Genomic DNA, 20,523 nt, shown 5'->3' with positions numbered 1-20,523 from the left:
AATTCTATGAGTAAACAGTCAACTCTTACCTTTTAAGATAAATGGTAAAAATTTATTAAACAATGACGTAGTATTATTAATAAATAATAAATTTTATGTAAAGAATCAAGTTTTATTTATTAAAATAAATATTAAAAAAACTATTAGATGTTGATATCAATAACTCGTATTAAAGTTTTTTTTTTTTTTCTCTCTCTGCTTCCTTTTCACATTTAATTCTCTTAACTCAATGTTTTTTTTTTAATACCAAAATTAGATTGTTTTCAAACTCAGGCTTGGTTTGAGGGTTGCTTTTTAACTTTTTTTTTTTGAATTTTTTATTATTTTAATCTTGATTAAAAAGTTTGATTTGATAAGAATTTTTAAATTTTTTAATTTTTTTTTGAGAGAAAAAATATAATCATTATGGATTGAGTGTGATGTTTTGTCTTATTAAAACTAAAAAACTTATTTTATTTTTTATAATTATTTTAACCCCTAACCCACCCAAACCCACCCAAACCCACCTCCCAAACAATGGCTCAGGTGTTTTATGTAAGTTTAAGGAGGTATTTGAAAATCGAATTTTTATAAGTAGTTTTTTTTTTAAATTTAATTTTTTAATAAAAAAAACATATAAAAATATAAAAAATAATTTAACATTTTTGTGGTAACTTTTTAGTTATTGTAGCCCATCAAATAGGGCTTAAGTAGTTATAAATTTATTTTTTAAATTCAAATTATTTAATGATTTAAAACTAAAATTGCATTTTTAAATATAATTTTCATTAATTTATTGTGAATTTTAAAATACCCTAACTTCTAAAATAGTATTTTGGAAACATGATTTCAGCTGAATTTAAAAATTAAGTTTAAAATTGTTTAAAATTGACAATTTTATTTTTAAATAATTATATTAAATTTAAATTTAAATTTAATCTTTATGAGCCCAAATATGACGGTCAAATTTAAATTTTAAATTTAAGATAAACCTAACTCTTTAAAATAAGAGACAATTACACTGTAGTGGATGTAGTAAAAATTAATAATTTTAATTATTAATACTTATGATATTTTATATATTTTTGTAATTATTTTCTTCTGAATTTCTCCTTAAAATAACCTAGGTTCGGTGAAGAAATTCCTCTCAAATTATTTTGACACCAAACAAGGTGTTAGAAACCAAGTTAAAAAATTCTCCCTCAACTTTGACACCAAAAAGATGTTAGCAAATAGACCCCGTTTGGCTATAAATGGAATCTTATCTTGAACGAGATCTACTACTCCAGCCAGTTTCTATCTCTAGTTTCTCTCTCCTATTTTCAGCTTTTTTTTTTTTTTTTCTCTCTATACAGCTCATTGGCGACTTTCTGAAGTGGTGTGAATCTTATAAAGATAATTTCAATAACAAACTGGCCAATCGTTATTTTGAGAAGATAATTAAAAATTATTTTTTAATTTTTAATTTATTTTAGATCCTATAAATTTTCACATTTTTTACGCATTATTTAAAAAAAAAAATTTAAAAACTAACTTCTATTAATATTCCCAAACTCATCAATGAAATGAAATATACTTTTCTTGCTCTTTCTTGAGAGCTCCTTCCTCTTTGGTTTTTTTGCAGGTTTTCTTTTTTGCTTTCTCTCTCTCTAGGGTTGGTTTCATATACTATTCCTCTCTTGAATTAGAAATGTTGCCACTCATTATAATACCCATATCAATCTCTCCAACTTTCTCTCTACATTTTTCCATATTTAGACTTCTGTTCTCTCTCCACAAACCTAGCGTTGATTCTACTTTTGTTGATTTTGTGTTCAAGGGTTTGTTTTTAAATTCACAGCTTAACTCAATGTGTCAATCTCTATTTTTATTCAATAAATAAATAAAAAGAAAGAAAACCCATATTTTTCCTCCAACTTTCTCTCTAAATACCAGTTTGGATTGATGCTGTGGTTGATTTTCTGTGAAGGGTTTGCTTTGAATTTTCCCGGGAAAATGGTGAGGCAAAGGATTCAGATCAAGAAGATCGACAACGTGACGTCGAGGCAGGTGACTTTTTCTAAGCGAAGAAAAGGGCTTTTCAAGAAAGCTCAAGAACTCTCAACCCTCTGTGATGCTGAGATAGCTCTTATTGTCTTCTCTGCAACTGGCAAGCTTTTTGAGTTCTCCAAGGTTACTTCTCCTCTCTTTCTCTCTTTCTTTTTTTTTTTTTTCACTTTCTTGATCAATCTTTGTGTGCACTCCATAGAGAGATAAAGAGATATGGGTTTTAGGGATTGAACAAAACTACAAAGTGAACAAAACTCTCAATCTGTGTGTATGAGAGAGAGAGAGAGAGAGAGGGAGAGAGAGAGAGAGAGGGTTGTCCTTGTCACTTGAAGTGCACCTCTTTGATGAGTAGAGACATTACTTGTGTTGAGAGTCTACAGCGTTTTTGATACTTTTATATCAAAGTGTGTCATGTACTCAACATCTCAAGCAGGTAAACAACTTCATAGGCTTTCTGGTTTTTTAGAAGGTTTAGTGTGATTAATAACTTGGCATTTTGACATTAATTTTCCCCCTTAAATGAAGAAAAAATACTTATAGCAATAAATGTGAATACCATATATATAATTTCAATAGATCCTTGTCCAGGAGTATAAAAACCCCCAATCTCCGTCCTCCTAAAAGGATAACAGAGTGCACGAGACTTTCGTTAAAGTGAAACTGACAAAATGTAGTCTTATTTTACTTTTAGAAAGATTGTTTATGTGATTGGGTTAAGCAGCCACGATGCTAAAATAATGAAAGAGCAACCAATTGTCACGAGAAATCGATATAATATAAGCAAAAGAGAAGGAACAAAAAGATGATCTATCCTAATTCAACAGGCGAAAAAACAAATGTCGTGCTAGCAATGAAAGGGAACAAATTGATTAACCTTATTATCTCAATGTATCTTTCTCTTAGTTAATAAAATTTTACCCTTTTTTTTGTTGATAAAGAAAAAAGACCTCAATTTAGTTTCACACGCCAATTTAAATTTTGGTTACTTGTCAAGTAAAAATGCTAGGGCTTGTGAACAAAAACTAGTCTATGACTTGAGAAAGATAATATAGAAGAATCTCTGATTTGTTATACTTATTTACTTAATTCAATTATCATATGCTTGTGGATTTACTTGGCCTTTCGAATCATTTCACTAAGTTTTTTGAGTCTAGATCCTCTAAAGTTAACTTGTACAGCTTTTTATACATCAAGTTCCTAATAGATTCACATAACTGTTTAAAAAATGATTCAATGTACGTATATATACCCATATATTTTCTTCTTTGTTTTAAATTTTATACATATCCATGTACGCAGTCTATTGACCAATTAAGAAATTACTTTATAATTTACTAGACAAATTAATCACAAAAGAGTCTGACTCAAATTTTACGGGCTTAATTAAGTCATATTTATTCAACATGAAATTAGTTTAATTCTAATAGTGGCTTAAATTGCATAATTTGGTGCAATGTATTGTAGAGGTTGCATCATTTTATGTTAGTACACCAAGTTGGTATAGTGGTTCATTTTGACCAATTTTTGGGAATTCTATTTGTTTTTATGGCCCCAACAAAATATCCATGAAAGGTACACAAAAAAGATTTGATTATAGAACTATACTAAAATCATTTATAATTATAGTACAGTACTTGTATCTGTGCAATCTGAAAATCCTTATCATGAAGATTACATCAGCATATCAATTGCCTTGCTAGTTGCTAGCAAGTTACTAGGAGCATTTCTCATATGATCCTTAAATTCTTTTCTAGTGTCATGTGTTAATTTATACAAAATAGTTGGAAATTTTATTTTTTTAGCAAACAACTTTGTTTATTTATTTATATTCCTCCCCCCCCCCCCCTCCCTCTCTAATGAGTGTGTTAACACACACTATAAGAAATAACACTTTTAGCGATCAACTTTTTGGTCGCAGAAAACTTATATCTGGTCGTTAATAGTTTTTAGCGACCTAAAAAAGTTGGTCGCCAATTAGTCGCCAAAGGCCCTTCATAGAAGGTTTTGGTGACCAGAAGTGAAGTTGGTCACGGAAAGTTATAATTTGCGACCACATATTTTGGTCGCAGAAAGGATTTTAATTTGTCAAAAGTTGATCATTCTGCGACCAAAAATTTGGTCACTGAAAGTTAACATTTGCGATCACCAATTTTTGGTCGCTGAAAGGGTTTAAATTTGTTGAAAATCCGAATTCGTGACTATTTATTTAATCGTTGAAAGTCTATGCTTTAGTGACCACGTCCATGGTCAGCAATAGTTATTCCTAGAACCTTCTCAAGCACCTATTGCAACTAAAATTTTATTGGTCAGAAAAGAGCTTTCAATTTCAAAAATTAGTTTTTTAAATCTAATACTATTTTTTTAATACCTATAATACATTTACAATTAATGCATAATTCATGTCCATCCAATCAATTTTAGCATACCAATCCATCAACAATTAATCTAGAAACAAAAAACCTTCGACTATAAAATCAAAATAATAGTTAATTTATCTAATGACGACCACTTATCCACATGAACACGTTACAAGTCCAAAATAACTATCCATTCGTTTAGTTTACAACGAATTTACATCAAAAATATATTTATCAAAACCATCAAAGATTTCAAAAACCATTAATATCCAAGTGCGTGTCATATTTTTCCGATGCGAAATATATCAAAAAAAAAAGAAAGAAAGTATAAGCACAACTTAGAATTAATGCACCAGCAAACTCAGGTCCATAAACACACATGACTGCACCTCTGCTACCTACAATAAAAAAAAATGAAGAAAGCGTTGTTAATAATAATATTTTTGTATACATTTCTATTTAATTTTTTAAAAATCTGTGGATCTAATTCCACTCCCAAAACTAGCAATCACACACAGTCTTACTGCCCAGATCAAAAAAATAAAATAAAATAAACAAAATAGGGAATTAATCTAACTAGAGAATGTTTCATTGATGGTTGCAACTATCATCAAAGTTTTCAAAAACATTTATTAATTTTCATGATAGGAAACACGTAGAAATATTCAAATGAGTCACAAGCAACTTAAAAAGCTAAAAGGAATGTCAATTCTAACCAGACTTCTTACCCTTAGGATTGGATTTTTATAGTTATTTCCTAGTAGAACTAAGATTTCCCTAAGTAGAATTAACTCAACGTACCAATTACATTCCCATTAAAATTAATCAACATTTGAAAAATAAAGAACGAATTAAGCTTACAAAAAATAAGAAATCAAACGTGCCTTATTGTATTAAAACAATGTTAGGGTTTAAAAAATTAACCACAAATTTTATATATAGCAAAAACTTTGTTTTGGTTTCGCGGGGGGGGGGGGGGGGGGAAGAAAAGGAAAAATCCAGACAAGGTTGAAGAAACAATTATCTTTAGCGATAAGGTAAAAGAAATAATTCTATTCAGTGCAGAAGTACATCTGAAAAATCTTGGTAATATACTTCATCTATTTCTCTACAATGGAGTTGGAAATTAAAGAATTATTTCTTGCTCACCTTGCAAGAATGACAAAAAACAAAATTTGGTCTAAAAACTGACAATCAAACAAATGAAGAAAAAAAAAAGTCAGCAAAAAGCCGGCCATTAACATATCAATTTGGAAAAAATTTACTGACATAATTGCTAATAAATTCACAATTTAAAACTATAGCATAACATAATTATACCATATATGACAAAAAGTAGTACAAAGGTACTTTTTTTTTTTTGATCAACAAAGAAAATCTTTATTGATGAAGAAAACATACATTACATATGAGATTATATCAATAAGGATGGAAAGGAAAAAAGAAAAAAAGGAACAAAGCATAATGTTGGTGAGAAACCAACACTAGCTTAAAGATTGCTTCTTTAGTACAAAGGTACTTCTGATTGCTTTTTTAGGCAACCATCAAATGGAACCAGTTAACAAAATGGATGAATGATGCCATTGTTTTGTAAGGAAAACAATCATTGATGTTGTAAAAACTTCACCGTTAAACATTTTAGAGTAACAAAAGTCAAAATGGGGATGTCACTCAGTTTTGTGGTGCCGGACTACGATCGGCCTAATAATACTTTAAGGACATAAAACAAATTATTAATTACAAAAGAAGGTGAAAAGGAAATTACTTGCTCCACCATAGAGGTTTTGATATACCAAGGTGCAACAGCGTTACTCCTGATATTGTCTTTTGCCCACTCACATGACAAATTCCTTGTAAGTTGATTAATTGCTCTTGGGAGTGATTACAACTTTTTGTTACATAAACTCTACAAGCGTACTGCAAAATCTTGCAATAATGATCAGATCAAAAAAGTAAATTACTTTTAGTTGCTCCATGGACAGACATAGACTTCAGCAACACAAAACCGAAGTCAGAGGAAGTGAATACAACACTTCCTACTCCTGATGCTTTTAAAAGAGGATGTGCAAGTTGGCACATATGAAAAACAGATTCGAATTTCATTGCAAAGAGTGTAGCATATTCTTTGGCAGTGATCTCTACCATTGGCTTCCTTATGTTGGTTCCAACATTATTAATCTATAGATTTAAACCACAAAATCCAATGGCCTCATAAGTTCAGTAGATGGGAAAAGCACGATGAAATGATGCATTGCAATTCTAAAATGTAGATCCCTGGAAAAGAAGATATACAGATCATAGCTGGGGCTCTTAAGTTCAAATCTCATCACATAAGGGAAGAATCAGTAAAACATCTAAGTTGCAACCATGTTTGAAGGGACACGACACCAACACACCACCTTTTTAGAAGTGTTCATGTTTCTTAGCTTGTGACTTGTCTCATACAGTACAATTGATAATTAGGACCTCTTATCAACAACTTGGATGTCTTTGAGCCATAATTTCATTATTGCCTTGACTCAATTGCATCCAATGTAGAAAAGAGTTACTTGGGCTGGGGCAGAAGCAATTCCGTAAAAATTCTGCAAAACTGTAAAGCTTCTTTGGGAACATTATGGCTGTATTTTGATCATGGATTTGGATAGAGACTTGAAAGAAAAAGAAAAAATGTAAGTGAAATATAGTTATATTTTATTCACCTTTTTTCCCTTTCCTTTTCATTTTTCAAATCCTTATTCACATCTATGATCCAAACACAGCCTATATGAATCCTCGATAAGAACATTTCAAGTTATTTTAAGTAGTATGTCAGTTCCCAACTCCCACAAAATGAACACAACCATAGCTTTGAGCTCAACTACAAAGCTTTCTAATCTACATTACTTAGGCTTGTAATTATGAACATCAACATTAATTTAAACTAATGTCCACTTTAAATCTACAAAATCTCACACAAAAGCACACAATGCTTTGTTTAACTTCTCATCATCATCATCACCAAGACATTTATGCACAAAATCAATCAACTAAATATTTTAAAGCATGCAAAAAATGGGAATATGGAGACTTACGAGAATGTTGAGCTTGCCGTTGAAGACAAAGGAGACAGAGTCCATTAGCTCCTCTCGCTGGGGGCGAGACGACACATCACAAACCGAACCCGTGACTCCTAATCCTTCATCTTCCCAATCTCCCAAACACCTCTTCAGCTCCATTTCGTTCCAAGCACAGGTATGCACTTTCGCCCCAAGTCCCGTCAGTTCCTCCATAATCGCATGCCTACATAAATGTAATTACACCTAGATTCCAATTTCAAAATTAGGGTTCTACGACAAAAACCCATTACATATATATATATATATATATATAAAGGGAGAGAGAGAGGGGGGAACCCGAATTCGCGAGTGCCGTCGGTGACGAGAGCAGTCATTCGATGGAGGGACCATCTTCTGCTATTGGGTAGGCTTAAAATGGTGGTGGTGAATCGAAGAGAGCGATTGTTGTTGATTGAGAGATAACTATGAACAGTAGTTTCTGAAGATCAAAGCTTCAGAGATGGATTCAATGACAAAAGTGAAGAGTTTGCTCCGAAGAGGGTCTAAGAGTGAGATATAGGCGAGTGTGTGACCTTTTGACTCCCCAAGTCCTACGTCCAAAATTAGGCCAAGTACTGCAGTCCGTTTAGATCATATCATAAGTAAGAAAACTGAAAAATGAGAATTAAAAATTAATGTATAATTTTTTAAGTTGAAAAATCATTTGATAAAAATTTAAGTATTGAACTAAAAATAAGTTGTTTGATATTTATAAAATTAAGTTTAAAATTTATTCTTTTTAAATTGAATATTTCAATTTTTATATTGTGATGGTGGTGGTGATGGTGGCGATGATCCTATGATGGTCGTAGTGGTGGTGGTAGTGTTGGCATGGTGGTGATGGTGGTAGCATTGATAGTAGTTGTGGTGATGGTAGCAGTAGCGTTGATGGTGGTGGCGATGATGGCAATAGTGATAATAGTAGTAGTAAAATGATAGTGGTGCTTATAGTAACAATGACAATAGTGACGAAGGTAGTGGTGGTGGTAGTGGTGGTGGCGGTGATGGCAGCGGCGGCGGTATGATGGTGATGGTAGTGGTAGTGTTAGCAGTGGCATGGTGGACATAGGGGTAGCGATGGCAGTGGTGGTAATGGTAACGGTGGTGGTGGTGTTAGTGGGTTTATAATAGTGAATATCGATGCTTAGGTTTAATATTTATAACAATAAAAAAAAAATTGCTATATTTCCCTATTTCATCATCCCCAATTACACTTCTAATGAGGTGGCAAATAACTTTGCAAGGAGAGAGGAGAGTTTGAAGAAAGTTGTTTGGTTGGTATTGTTTACCACCTCATTAGAGGTGCAATTGGGGAAAGGGTGATGAAATGGGGGATGGAGCATTTCTTTTTATAAATTCAGTCTGAATTAAATAAATTTTATATGATTTAAAATTTTCTTAAATTTTTGACTATATTTTAAAAGACATAAATTTTAAAGTTATATCAATTGCGGTTATCAAACAAACTTAATTGATTATCATTTAATACATTCAGTTTTAAGTCCTGAATTAGATTATCAAATAACCCTATAGAGTCTCATTTATTAACATTGTATTTTACTTAAAAAATAACCATTTTGTTTTCTATGACCACAATTCACTTGGTCACCAAAAGTTTAGAAATCCCGCCTAATTTTTTCGCTCTCCCACCACTACCTTCAATGACCAGCAAAAGGTTCTATATTGGTTACCAAAGGGCTGTTGGTCACTAAAACTTTGATCATTCGCGACTAAAATTTATTTTGGTCGCAGAAAGTAAACTATTTGTGACAAATTCTGGGTGTGGTGCAAAATGTAGTCGCCAAAAGATTTTGAGATCCCGTTTTTTTTTTTTTTTCCGTCTCCTTCCATTACTTTCCGCGACCATATTTCTTTTTTTAGTCGCAAAAAATTGCCTATTAGCTACCAAAATGACATTGGTTGCAAAAACAAAACTTATCAGCAACCAAAAAAATGTTAGTCGCAAAAAGTCAACTATCTACGACTAACTCAAAAAAGGTGGTCGCCAAAAGTGTTTTTTCTTATAGTGACAAAATGTGCTAACTTATGTGTTAGTGTCATAAAATAAGTTAAATAGCGTATTAACTGTAGAGCGAATGTTAGCAAAGAGGAGAGAGAGAGAGAGATAAGAGAAAGGGAAAGGGAAAGGGAAAGGGAAAAGGCACTGACACATGTAGGCATGTGTTAGTGAGGGAGATAAGAGTGGGAAAGAGATTTATTTCATTTTTTAAAATTTTATATCCACTTAATGTTGGGAATTTATATACTTAACCATAAGCATGAATAAGACTAAGGCCTCGTTTGGGAACAGACTATTTTAGTAACTTTTTGATTTTTTTAGCTAAAATATGAGGTAAAAAAAATTAGTATGTTTTTGATGACTTTTTAGCTTTTTACGAAAAGATGTGCAAAAGTAAAGAGAAAATGAAATCTATGACTTTTTGGTATAAGTTGTTGGTTTTTTGATTTTTTTAGTAACTTTTTGACTTTTAAGTTAAAACAGTCACTTGCCAAACGAGGCCTCACCAATTCAAGCATATAAAAACACAAGAATTTACATGATTAGCCTCAAATTAGGGCTATGCCTATTGTTGTTGCGATTTTTTCACTATAATCAAGAAGATACAAGATATATAAATAGTCGTCTCCCCCATATTGGGATCCACACTACCCTAGCACTTTACTACCTACATTAATAAACACTTAACTCACAAAATTAGGTCTTACTTTTATCACTTATGTCAATTAACACAAACTTTAACACACTTCGTCTTGGCCTTTGCTTATTGATGTTTTTGTGGTATACTATATCAGTGGAGGTTTTCTTTGCTGATAAAAAAAACACAAACTCTAATATATAATTTCAACTATTCCAGTGGGGATACTCTAACCATCACTTTAGCAATTATAGGAATTAACAATTTTTTGGAGAAGAGATATGGAAAAGATGGTAATGATAATATTTTGATAAAAATGTCAAGATAATAAAACCTGTCTTGTGGGGGAAAAAAAAAGTGGCTTAACCATATATGCTTCTCTTCATCTCTCATTTTCCTTTCTACTTTTTTAGGTTTTCTAGTAATAATTTAAGATTTTTCTTTATTTTAAAATATTTTCTTTTTTTTTTTTTTTTTGATCGGCAAAGAAAAATTCCATTAAAAACATGAAATTTACAGGTACAAGGTAAAAAAACGCATTGAGAGAGGTTCGAAGAGTAAATACTCACTCTCCTACCACTGCTACTCGCGTTTTTACAACCAATCCTTTAGCCTCACGATTTTAAATTTTTAACTACAAAAAAAAAAAAAAAAAAAAAAAAACCAAACACTTGAGCCCCCTAAACCAAAGCTACACACTGAAACAACCCACCTGACCCACTTGAGCCCCACGCCTGATACAACACTTGATGCACTGATACACTCACGCCTGAAGCACTTTTGAAACACTCTTGAAACTCTTGAAGCACTTAACCACCACGTCTGAAGCACTCAACCACCACGCCTGATAACCCCACAAAAATAACCTACAAAACCCAGCCACACCTGCTATTTTTTAAAACAAAAACTAATTCACCTATACTGCTACAACACCCCGCCCACCTGCTACACTCACTCCTGACAACACTAGACTGCAACAACTCCCATCGCCCAACACCAATGCTGCTACAACACCCAATGCCGAACCTGCCAGCCATGGAGAACCCTGCACACGCCCACCTGCTACACTCATTGCTGGCCGGAAGAACTCCATGCCTGAAAAACTCCTTGCTGGTCCACCTGCTACACTCCTTGCTAGCCGGAAAAACTCCCCACCTGAAAAACTCCTTGCCTCTTCACCTCTGAACCTCCTTTGCTTCCTTCTCCTCTTCTCCGTGACCCATAATCAGCCTCCATAGCAGACTCCTAGCTTTTACTTGCTTCACTCTCCACTTCAAGCTTAATCGAACACAAACATCGACCACCAAAGGATTGAACGGAAATCATCCCTCAAACTCCCACTCGCATGGAGCGCTCGAATGAAGATCCTAAATATCTCTGGATCCTCCACCCCTCAAACTCCCTCTCGCAGCGAAGTGCCCGAATGAATTTCCTGCACCAACCCGCCCTTGGTCAACGCAATCACCCAAGGCCGGAACTGAACATTAAGGCCGAAGCTGAAACACCAAGCAAAACCACCCAAGGCCGAGAAAATAACCCACCAAAAACCACCCAACAAAGCTACCAAAACACCAACAACCCACAAAGTGAAGATAGATCTAAGCCACCCAAGGGATAAACAGCAAAAACTCAAAGAAAGACCCGAGAACACAAACAACCTAAACAAATCTAGAGGTTAGATCTGAAAAGGAAGAAAACTGGAAAACAAAAGGGGGCTCAAGATTATTAAGATAGAAAGAGAGAAAGCTAGGCCAGCCAACCGCCATGGCCAAAGGCGGCGGCCGGCTGGCCAACGGTGAAGCCGAGGTGGAGGTTTTTTAGAGAGAATTTTTTCAAACGAGAGGAAGCTTTAAAATATTTTCTTTAATAAAAAGAGGCAAATAGAAATATCTATTTCAAAATATTTCGTAATGTTTTATTGAGTGTCCGTATGTTTTAGTGGAAACAATATGGAATTTTGATTTTCCACTTATGTTTTGTGTTTGATTCGTAGGAAATATAAATGTTTTGGTCCTTTGGATGGAAACAACACAAAATTTGTTCCTTGTGTAGCCATGTAAATAGTTTAACCTCTTATGTTTATCAATGGCAAGTCTAAGGCTTCTAAATTTCATTCTTAAACTAAATAATTCACGGCATTTTGAATTTTCTTTTGTTGACATTTTTTGGTAAAATAGTTAAAAATTGGAATATTTTTTAATAGTTATTGGCAAAAGTTGGTTGTTAGTTGTTAAATTAGCACCTATAGGAGTTAGACTCTCCACCCTTGCAAAACACTAAGAGTTTGCCTTCTCATTCAACTCCCCAAGAGGAGTTGAACCATAACTTCCCCCTTGGAACTAAGCCCTTAGGAGAGTCATGGTGGCCAACTAGGCCTAGTTGGTTCTAGAACAATGATCTTTAGGATAGCCATATGAAATATTTCCTAAACTATGCACAAATTCAAATAATTTCTCGACATTCTATTATCCTTAAGAAAGAAAATTTTGATTTATTTGTTCTTGCAATTGGCATCTCTCTCTCAAGTGCATCATTCAACCATATATGAATTGTAGATTCTAAGCATATTGTGGTTCATGCCAATGTATCTTTAAGGATGATTTGGTATGCATTTAATTTTAACAACCAATATCAACTACATCAACCAAGTAAGATTTTTCAATAATCTCAAAAAATTGCCTTTGATTATTTCTTCAATTCATATTATTTTGTAGACACATGCAAAGTAAAGCACTCCATTGTGCTTTAAACTACATTGCTTGTTTGGCGACTTGACTTTTTGACTTTTTTTTGGGTGAATTTTTAGCTTTTTTATTCAAAAAAATCACTAACCATGTTTAGTGTCAACTTAAGTTTTATTTTTATGAATTAATTTTAGAGGTTAAATTTCTTTGACAGATTTTATGACATTATTAGGTTTTATTAGGTAGAAGTATTTTGATAATATTACAAATTATTAAACCAAGCTCTAGGGGTAATCATACGGGGTCAAGTTATGCTTTTAAGTCTTATATGTGGTTATTATTTGGGTCTAGAAACAATAGATCCCTTTTGACCTCCAAAACCCTAGCCAATCCATTTCAAATCATTTTCATCTCTTTCTTCTTCCCTTTTGACATTAAATTTACACTATAACACCATAAAATAGTTGTTGTCTGGAGATTTTCTGTGCCTTATCTGAAAAATAATGCAATTTGCAATTTTTTAAAATCAAGCCAAAACTCATATTTTCCATCTTCAAGCCCTAGAATCAGTTTTCTACCTCTAGAACTAATTGTATAATTCATTTATACCGTAATCCAACTACAAACCAAATAGAAAATGGTTTAAAATCTTTGTTTCCTAAAATTGTCTTTCATCAGTTCATCTCATCATAATGTGAAATATGCTTCTTTGTTGCCAACATAATATCCCACTTGGTCCATCATGAAGGAGTTCCGGTTAGAAGGGAGCTTAATTCGAGTTGTGTATTTGAAACACATTTGAATTAAAACACACAAAAGCAAATTCAAAGGTGCTTGTACAAAGAACAATGAAATGGTTTAGTCTCTATTGGGCATTATAATATTTTAAAAAGGACAATCTTAGGGCGCATGACTCCCGTCACTACGAGATCTAAGAGGCTTAGATATATGCACACTTACCCCCTCATACAAAGATATTTTTTTTTTTTGGTGGGTTGAACCCATAATGCTCGGTTGCAATGGAGCAATTATACCGTTTAAGATTAATCTTACAAAAAAATTACTGAGAAATCCTACCATAATCATGTGACAACAATGCTTTTGTAATTAAAAGCCACCTTGATGGACCAAGTTTGTTCTAGGTGTGGCCAATGCTTTTTTGGGTGAGGTAGTCTTTGTTGTTTGTGGTTGATTCCTCACCAACTCTTGTGGTGGTGCTAGCATATGATTGTGCGGCCCTGTCGGTGCCAACCTAGTTGGGATTGATAGGGTTCGCTATGATGCTCTTAGCACTCCTCCTCCTAGCCTTTTTTGATGTAATTGTTGTTTTTTCGGTTTCATCAATAAAATCCTTTTCTTTGCTGTTCAAAAAAAAAAAAAAAAAGCCACCTTGATGGGTTTTATTATTATTTTTATTTTATATAAATTGAAACCAATTCAACTACACAATTGTACAAAATCATGTATGATTTTTATGTTTACGGCATTACTCTTTTCATGGATCTGCTACCACTGATTCATTTGAAAGAAATTTCACAATACATTCTGCATAAAGACAACTTGTCAATATGATTAATAATTTGATTTAGTAAAAAAAATTTGGAAAGAACTTCATGGCCACTTTTTATTTGTATGTTGAGGAGAAAAACAATTAATTGCATCTGAAATAATATAGGGAAATCACAGGGGACCTATTAGAAAAGATTTTCTCTTGATGCTCAATGGGATTGAAAGATCACTTTTATTTGGTTTGTTTAAATTAATTAGATTGGTAACTGACTCTACATATTTTGTCTTCCTAAGTATGAGGCAGGTAATTGAAAGGCATAATTTGGAATCAGGCAATTTGGTGAATCTAAACCAACCATCTCTGGAGCAGCAGGTAAGATGTTATTGTAATTTTCACACTATTTTACGTAGAGTAATGCTAGAGACCTAAAAAATTCTACCAAATGTCTTACATGGGTGTGGGACATGTGGGTCCCACACCTATGTGAGACATTTGGTAGAAATTTTGGTAAAACTTTTGGGATCTTTAGCATTTTTGTTTTACATATATTAAGGTTCCAATTGGTGTCGGGTAGAGCTGATCAAATGATGAGAAGTAGAAAAAGAAACAACAATGACAATAACAAATGTGTAAAATATTGAGTGATTTGCGTCAAGAAAACTCAATACAGTGATTTTCTTATCTTTCTTTCTTCTTTTTCTTAATCATGGGAGACCCTTTTTATGAAGTAGACTGGTTGTGAAACTTAGCTTCACGGATAAACTATGTTACGTGGACTCAGGTATGACTGTCGTGTACGGTTGTAGGTGCTAGTGTGTGTCCAAACGTCAAATCTTCTTAAACCTTGCAGGTGCAAGTGTGTATTCAAATCTTCTTAAACCTTGCGTCAAATCTTCTTAAACCTAAATTTTAGGATATTGGCATATGCTTCCATATGGGTGTGGAGACACGTCTCAAACACTCGTATATCATGCACAAGTATAATGGAGAAGATGTCATAAATTATTTAGAAATGTACTTTAAATTAAATAAAATTCAAGGAAATTATGGAATTTATATATGTCATTTGTGTGAGAAGCTGGAGATATTTCTTTACAAAAATGCAAAATCTCATTTCAGATTAACAATAACCTAGGGGCTTTGGAGAGTCTTGCATGTGGCAAGATTTGTACCCTTGACCTCCTAATTAGGTGCAAGATTTCTGCCAAATTAGGCTAGTCCCAATTTGTTGTATCGCTTATTTTTATTATTATTTTGCTATGTATAGACTTGTTTGATACTAGAATATAAAAATTGGAACTTTAAGAAGCTTTTGTATAGAAGAGCCTTTATTATGCACTAATTGGCTAATAAGGTTTAACTAAGTTCCTAAACAATTTAGATCTTCAAAGCATATAAGAAGTAACATTTTACAATTCACAGCATTTAATCTCTCTCTCTCTCAACTTCCTAACATGCAAATTGATAGTATATGACCTCCTAACATCCAATCTTTATGCAAATAACACACAAGCTAAGTTGGAGATTGTTGTGAATTGTTTTGTATTTGATTGACTCGATTCTAAAACCCACTTTAAATTATTTTAGTCATTTCTTATTTTTTTAATATGGACAGAGATGTGGGTTGTAATGTAGAAATCTTATGTATGAGGTTTTGTAGAAAGGTCAGGAGTTTCTTGTGAAACCCTTCTCTTCTCGTTGATGTAAGCAATTGCTACCAAGTTATTCTTGTGTTTTGTATCTTTGATTTTTTCTACTTTAACTTATTTGTGTGATGTGGGTGTCTTCTATGAACAATTTTACTTATCTAAGTCAATGTAGAGTGATTGCTCCATCCAATTTACGAGAATTATATTCAAATAAAATATAAATACATAATTATTGAGTTGATTAATGTTCCTACTTGTGACTCGTATTACTTTTTGAATGGAAAAAATAACATGACAAGGGTTTCTTAGATTTTTTTACAGAGGATATATAAGTACTGATAACTGAACCGAAATTCCTAATTTTAGTTCATTTTAGTAGATAAAAAAATAATTATAGAACCATTTCAAGCATCCTTAACTTTAATTAGAATTTATATTTTTTTGATGTTTGTTTGCAAAGAATTAATTATTTGATTGCATCTATTTGCTGTGATTTGCTATGAGAAAAATGGAAGGAAGGTAATTTTGTTACTGCAGTTACAGCTTATATATTAACTAAATTTTATGAACAAAATCTCGGTGTTCTTGTTTAGCTCGAGAATAGTGGGTGTACCATTTTGAGCAAGGAAGTTAACAAGAAGATTCATGAATTGAGGTATAATTGCGTTCCACTTAAAACTCTACTCCTATACAAGCATTTATAACAATGTTATTTTTTTTAAAATAAAAAATTAAAAAAAATTATCCATTTATGATAGACAACTGAGGGGAGAAGAGCTCCAAGGACTTGATGCGGAAGAGTTAAAGAATCTAGAGAAATCACTTGAAGGAGGATTAAGCCGTGTATTAAAGACGAAGGTTTGTGTCATTTTGTTGTCTTCCTTTCCGGTGTTTTCATTTTTTTTTTCTTCTATTTTGTAGTTTTAGTGCTAATAGAAGGTACTTTGTACTAATTTCAGGGTGAGATAATGGAGAAAGAAATCACTGCCCGTGAGAGAAAGGTCAGAAACTTCTAATTGTTGTAACGCAATTCATATAGTTGTCAAAGAGAAAATGATGAGGATGGATTTCATCTTCTTTTTTCTTTTTCTTTTTTTGAGATCAGCAAAAGCAGGATTTTATTAAAGTGCAAGAGACACATAGTATTGCACAAAGATACAGTATCAAAGTAATACATTTGCTTAAGAAACAAAATAATTGTTGTAATAATGATAATTCTAATTTCTAATGCAATCAATTAGTATAAACCTGTGAATTATGGCTACAAGATTGGCATTGGAGAATTATCATTTGGCCAGAATCATGAATATTTAAGGAGTTTGGTAAAATCAAAAAAGTGGAAAACCAGCAATATTATATTAACTTCATAATAATTGGGGAATGATAAGGAAATATGTGATCATGTTGAGAAGTTTATGGCTTATTTGGTTGTGTTTTCATTTTCGTTGTTTTTGTTTTTTGTTTTTCATGTTTCGGAAACTAAAGCAATGAAAAGTTTAAAAACATCCATTTTTTTTATATTCATGCGAAATAATTTTTTCCTTCCCTTCCCTTTTCCTTTGCCTTCACAAATTTTAGATCCAAATACAGCCTTAATGAAATGTATCAAGAACTTCAAAACTCAATCATACTTAATTTGATTTATGTGTTTTTCATGAATGGTTAACATGCAACATGCAGGAAGCCAGATTGGTGGAAGAGAATGTGTGGTTGAAACAGAAAGTGCCAGTGAGAATTTGAATCTACTTTTCAATCTTCTGTTTTTTGCTTCTTTTTTTTTTTTTTATTTAAAAAAAAAAAACTTTTAGGTTGCCCTAAACAGGAAGGTTATTAAAATTAAAATTTTCAGATGGAGATAGTGAAGATAGGACAAACACATGATGATCAACAGGGCCAGTCTGCAGAATTTATCACCAACAATGGCAGCTCAGCAGCTCCTCCTCAAGACAATGGCAGCTCTGACACTTCCCTCAAGTTAGGGTAAATTTGCTATATCTACATTTGCATATGTATGCATGCATTCAAACATAAATTATATCTATCAGATCTAATTAATTGCACATTTCATTTAATCAATAAGTGCACTTGACAAATGGATCTATACTAACATTATCCTAAGATTTGTCCATTTTTACCCCTTGGGTTATGTTTGGATTATAAAGGGATTTGTGGAGAAAAAATAAAATAAAAGGGAAAAACTAGAAGAAAATGAAGTGAAAGTTTGCTCCTGTTTGATTGTGTTTTCTTTTTCTTTGTTTGCATTTTTCATTTTTGGGTTTTCAGAAACGTTTTTTTCTTTTTCTTTTTTTTTTTTTTTTGAGCCATTAAAATAGTCCAGTGGTTTAAGGCTCTTATGTTTAGCTCCTAAAAGAATAAACAGTTTTGCCAGACAATGTTTTTGGAAAAATAAGAACACAACCAAACATGCCTCCTTTAATAACTTCAAGATCCAAACATATTGTTGAAGTTATGTATGTCTAACATATTTATAAATTAAAAAAAGAAGTTATGTATGTCAAACATATTGTTGAATGATTGTGAACTTGTGATATCTCAGTTTGTAATCTAAATCCTTAAACTGGCATTCTTTGCTTGAAATCTACCAACTTAACTGTTTGCTCATTCAAAAAATAAAAATAAAATATTCCCACTTTTTTGCAGACTACCTTTTCCAGAATTGAATTTGAGGGCTAGGATGATCAATGCATGATAACTTTGGTAAGTAATAAGATAGTATAGAGTCTGAATCATTGTTTTCAATATATATATGATGTGTATCAGTGTATGTTTTGAATTCAGATCCAATTTCTCTAGCATTCAACAAGTAAAATTTCACAATCTGTATATTTGAGAATTTAAGTTTTGGATGGTTGGCTTTTGTATGTAAATAAAGTAAAAGCATTGAGAATCTGAGATGAGCTAAATAGAGATTTACAGCAAGTTAATGAGCATTCAAGCACATATGATAAATGGAGGTGCCAAGCAACATCTGCAGCACCTGTTAATGTTGCCCTAGATTGGTAGTATTCAAGGTTTTTTTGATCTTCTATAGATTTGAGTAGTTATCTGAAAAGAAAAAGTGAAAATATGGGTAAAATGTGAAATTATTCTTCTTTTCAAATTTTTACAAATCTATAATCCAAATACTTACGGCATTTATGGGCTGGTCCTATCCTATTAACGAGACTTATTCAATTTTTCTTTGTTTATTACTTTCTATGAACTCTTTCTTAAGTTGATTGATAGGCTTTTCTCTGTTGAGTTGGTTGTTAAGTTATATATATATATATATATATATGATTAGCAAAAGAGATTTTATTGATGAATGAAGCAAAGACCAATGTACAAATACAATCACATCAAAAAAAAAAGGGACAGTGCAAAGAGTATCACAGTGAGCAAAATTATCCCAACTATGTAGGCATCAAATTGCTTATCCAATCATTTGCTAGCACCATGCTAAGTTGGTGAGAATCCAACCAAAAGACAAAACACAAAATTTTAGTTTGTCAAGTTTATATCTGTTGAATTGTGATGGTAAAAAATATTATTGCAATTTTGAGGGCAAAAAAACACATGATTTTGAATGAGTCATGGTGTTAAAGACACAATTTCTCAAGCAACCTAAAATTAACCCTACACAGGAGTTTCCTCTTTTTTAACTTTTTCTCTTTTTTTTTTTGTTGAAAATACTTCCAAAAACAATCCCGTTAGGTAACTCGAAATAGTCAAGGCTCGAGTCGCTCGAGGTGTCGTTTTGGCACCTCTTTTTTTTTTTTTCCTTTTTCCTTTCCATCTCTTATTCTCTTTACTCTCTCTCTCTCTCTCTCTCTCTCTCTCTTTCTCTATCTCTTCGTCTCTTTGCTGGTCTCATAAAACCAGCCGTCAATGGATTCTCTTTCCTCTCTCTTTTCCAAACCTCTCATGCGTCGTTTTGGCCCCTTTTTTTTTCTCCTTCCTTCCCATCTCTTCTTCTCTCTACTCTGTCTCTCTCTCTCTCTGTCTCTCTATTGGTTTCATAAAACCAGTCGCCAATAGATTCTCTCTCCTCTCTCTTTCCTAAACCTCTCATGTTTCACTTGTTCTTCACCATCATCTTTCTTGGCCAATCTTTGTAACCCAGGAATAATCTCAACTCTACAATTTTTTTTTTATTTTTTCCTTTCCTTCCCGCTAACTTGTCTATGAAACTAGTAATAAAGGCGAGAGAAAGAGAGAAGAGGGAGAAAGCGAGAAGAAAAAAAACAAAAGGGAAGGAGAAGAGAAGAAGATGTGAGGCAGAGTTGTTGGATTTGATTAATTCAAAGGGAGAAAGCTTGATTTGAACGAATCAAACAGAGGGAAAAGAATTACTCTCTCAATTTTTTTTTCCTTTTTCCTTCCCCCTCTGTTCTTCCATTGTTCTTTCTTTCTCTTCTTCCTTTTCAAAATCAAAATCAATTTCTGTTTACCAAATAGAATGTAAAATCAAATCAAATCCAAAACCAAACCAAAAATCAGAATTAAAATTAAAGTCAAAATCAAAATAAAAATCGAAACCTCA

At 32.6% G+C, this 20,523-nt stretch overlaps 1 protein-coding gene across 1 annotated transcript; it reads left to right on the top strand.

Moving 5' to 3' along the window:
* The first annotated feature begins 1,306 nt into the window (after window positions 1-1,306).
* Window positions 1,307-18,890, top strand: LOC114293245 (MADS-box protein SVP). The gene is made up of 10 exons (XM_082900045.1): window positions 1,307-1,799; window positions 1,949-2,151; window positions 5,388-5,392; window positions 14,625-14,703; window positions 16,574-16,635; window positions 16,739-16,838; window positions 16,940-16,981; window positions 17,661-17,708; window positions 17,830-17,960; window positions 18,642-18,890. The coding sequence occupies exons 1-10, from the start codon at window positions 1,670-1,672 to the stop codon at window positions 18,688-18,690; spliced, it is 849 nt and encodes a 282-aa protein (XP_082756171.1). The 5' UTR covers window positions 1,307-1,669; the 3' UTR covers window positions 18,691-18,890.
* The last annotated feature ends 1,633 nt before the right edge of the window (window positions 18,891-20,523 follow it).

This window comes from Camellia sinensis, chromosome 12 (assembly GCF_055761805.1).
Source record: "Camellia sinensis isolate YWXY chromosome 12, ASM5576180v1, whole genome shotgun sequence".
NCBI classification, from domain to species: domain Eukaryota; kingdom Viridiplantae; phylum Streptophyta; class Magnoliopsida; order Ericales; family Theaceae; genus Camellia; species Camellia sinensis.
The sequence above is the reverse complement of the archived record's forward strand: the minus strand, read 5'-3'. Positions and strand labels throughout refer to the sequence as shown.

Coding starts and splice junctions, on each gene's coding strand:
- LOC114293245 (XM_082900045.1), top strand. CDS start 1,670: ATGTTGCCACTCATTATAATACCCATATCAATCTCTCCAACTTTCTCT. Junction 14,704..16,573: donor AACCATCTCTGGAGCAGCAG/GTAAGATGTTAT, acceptor GTTCTTGTTTAG/CTCGAGAATAGTGGGTGTAC. Junction 17,709..17,829: donor GGTTGAAACAGAAAGTGCCA/GTGAGAATTTGA, acceptor TAAAATTTTCAG/ATGGAGATAGTGAAGATAGG.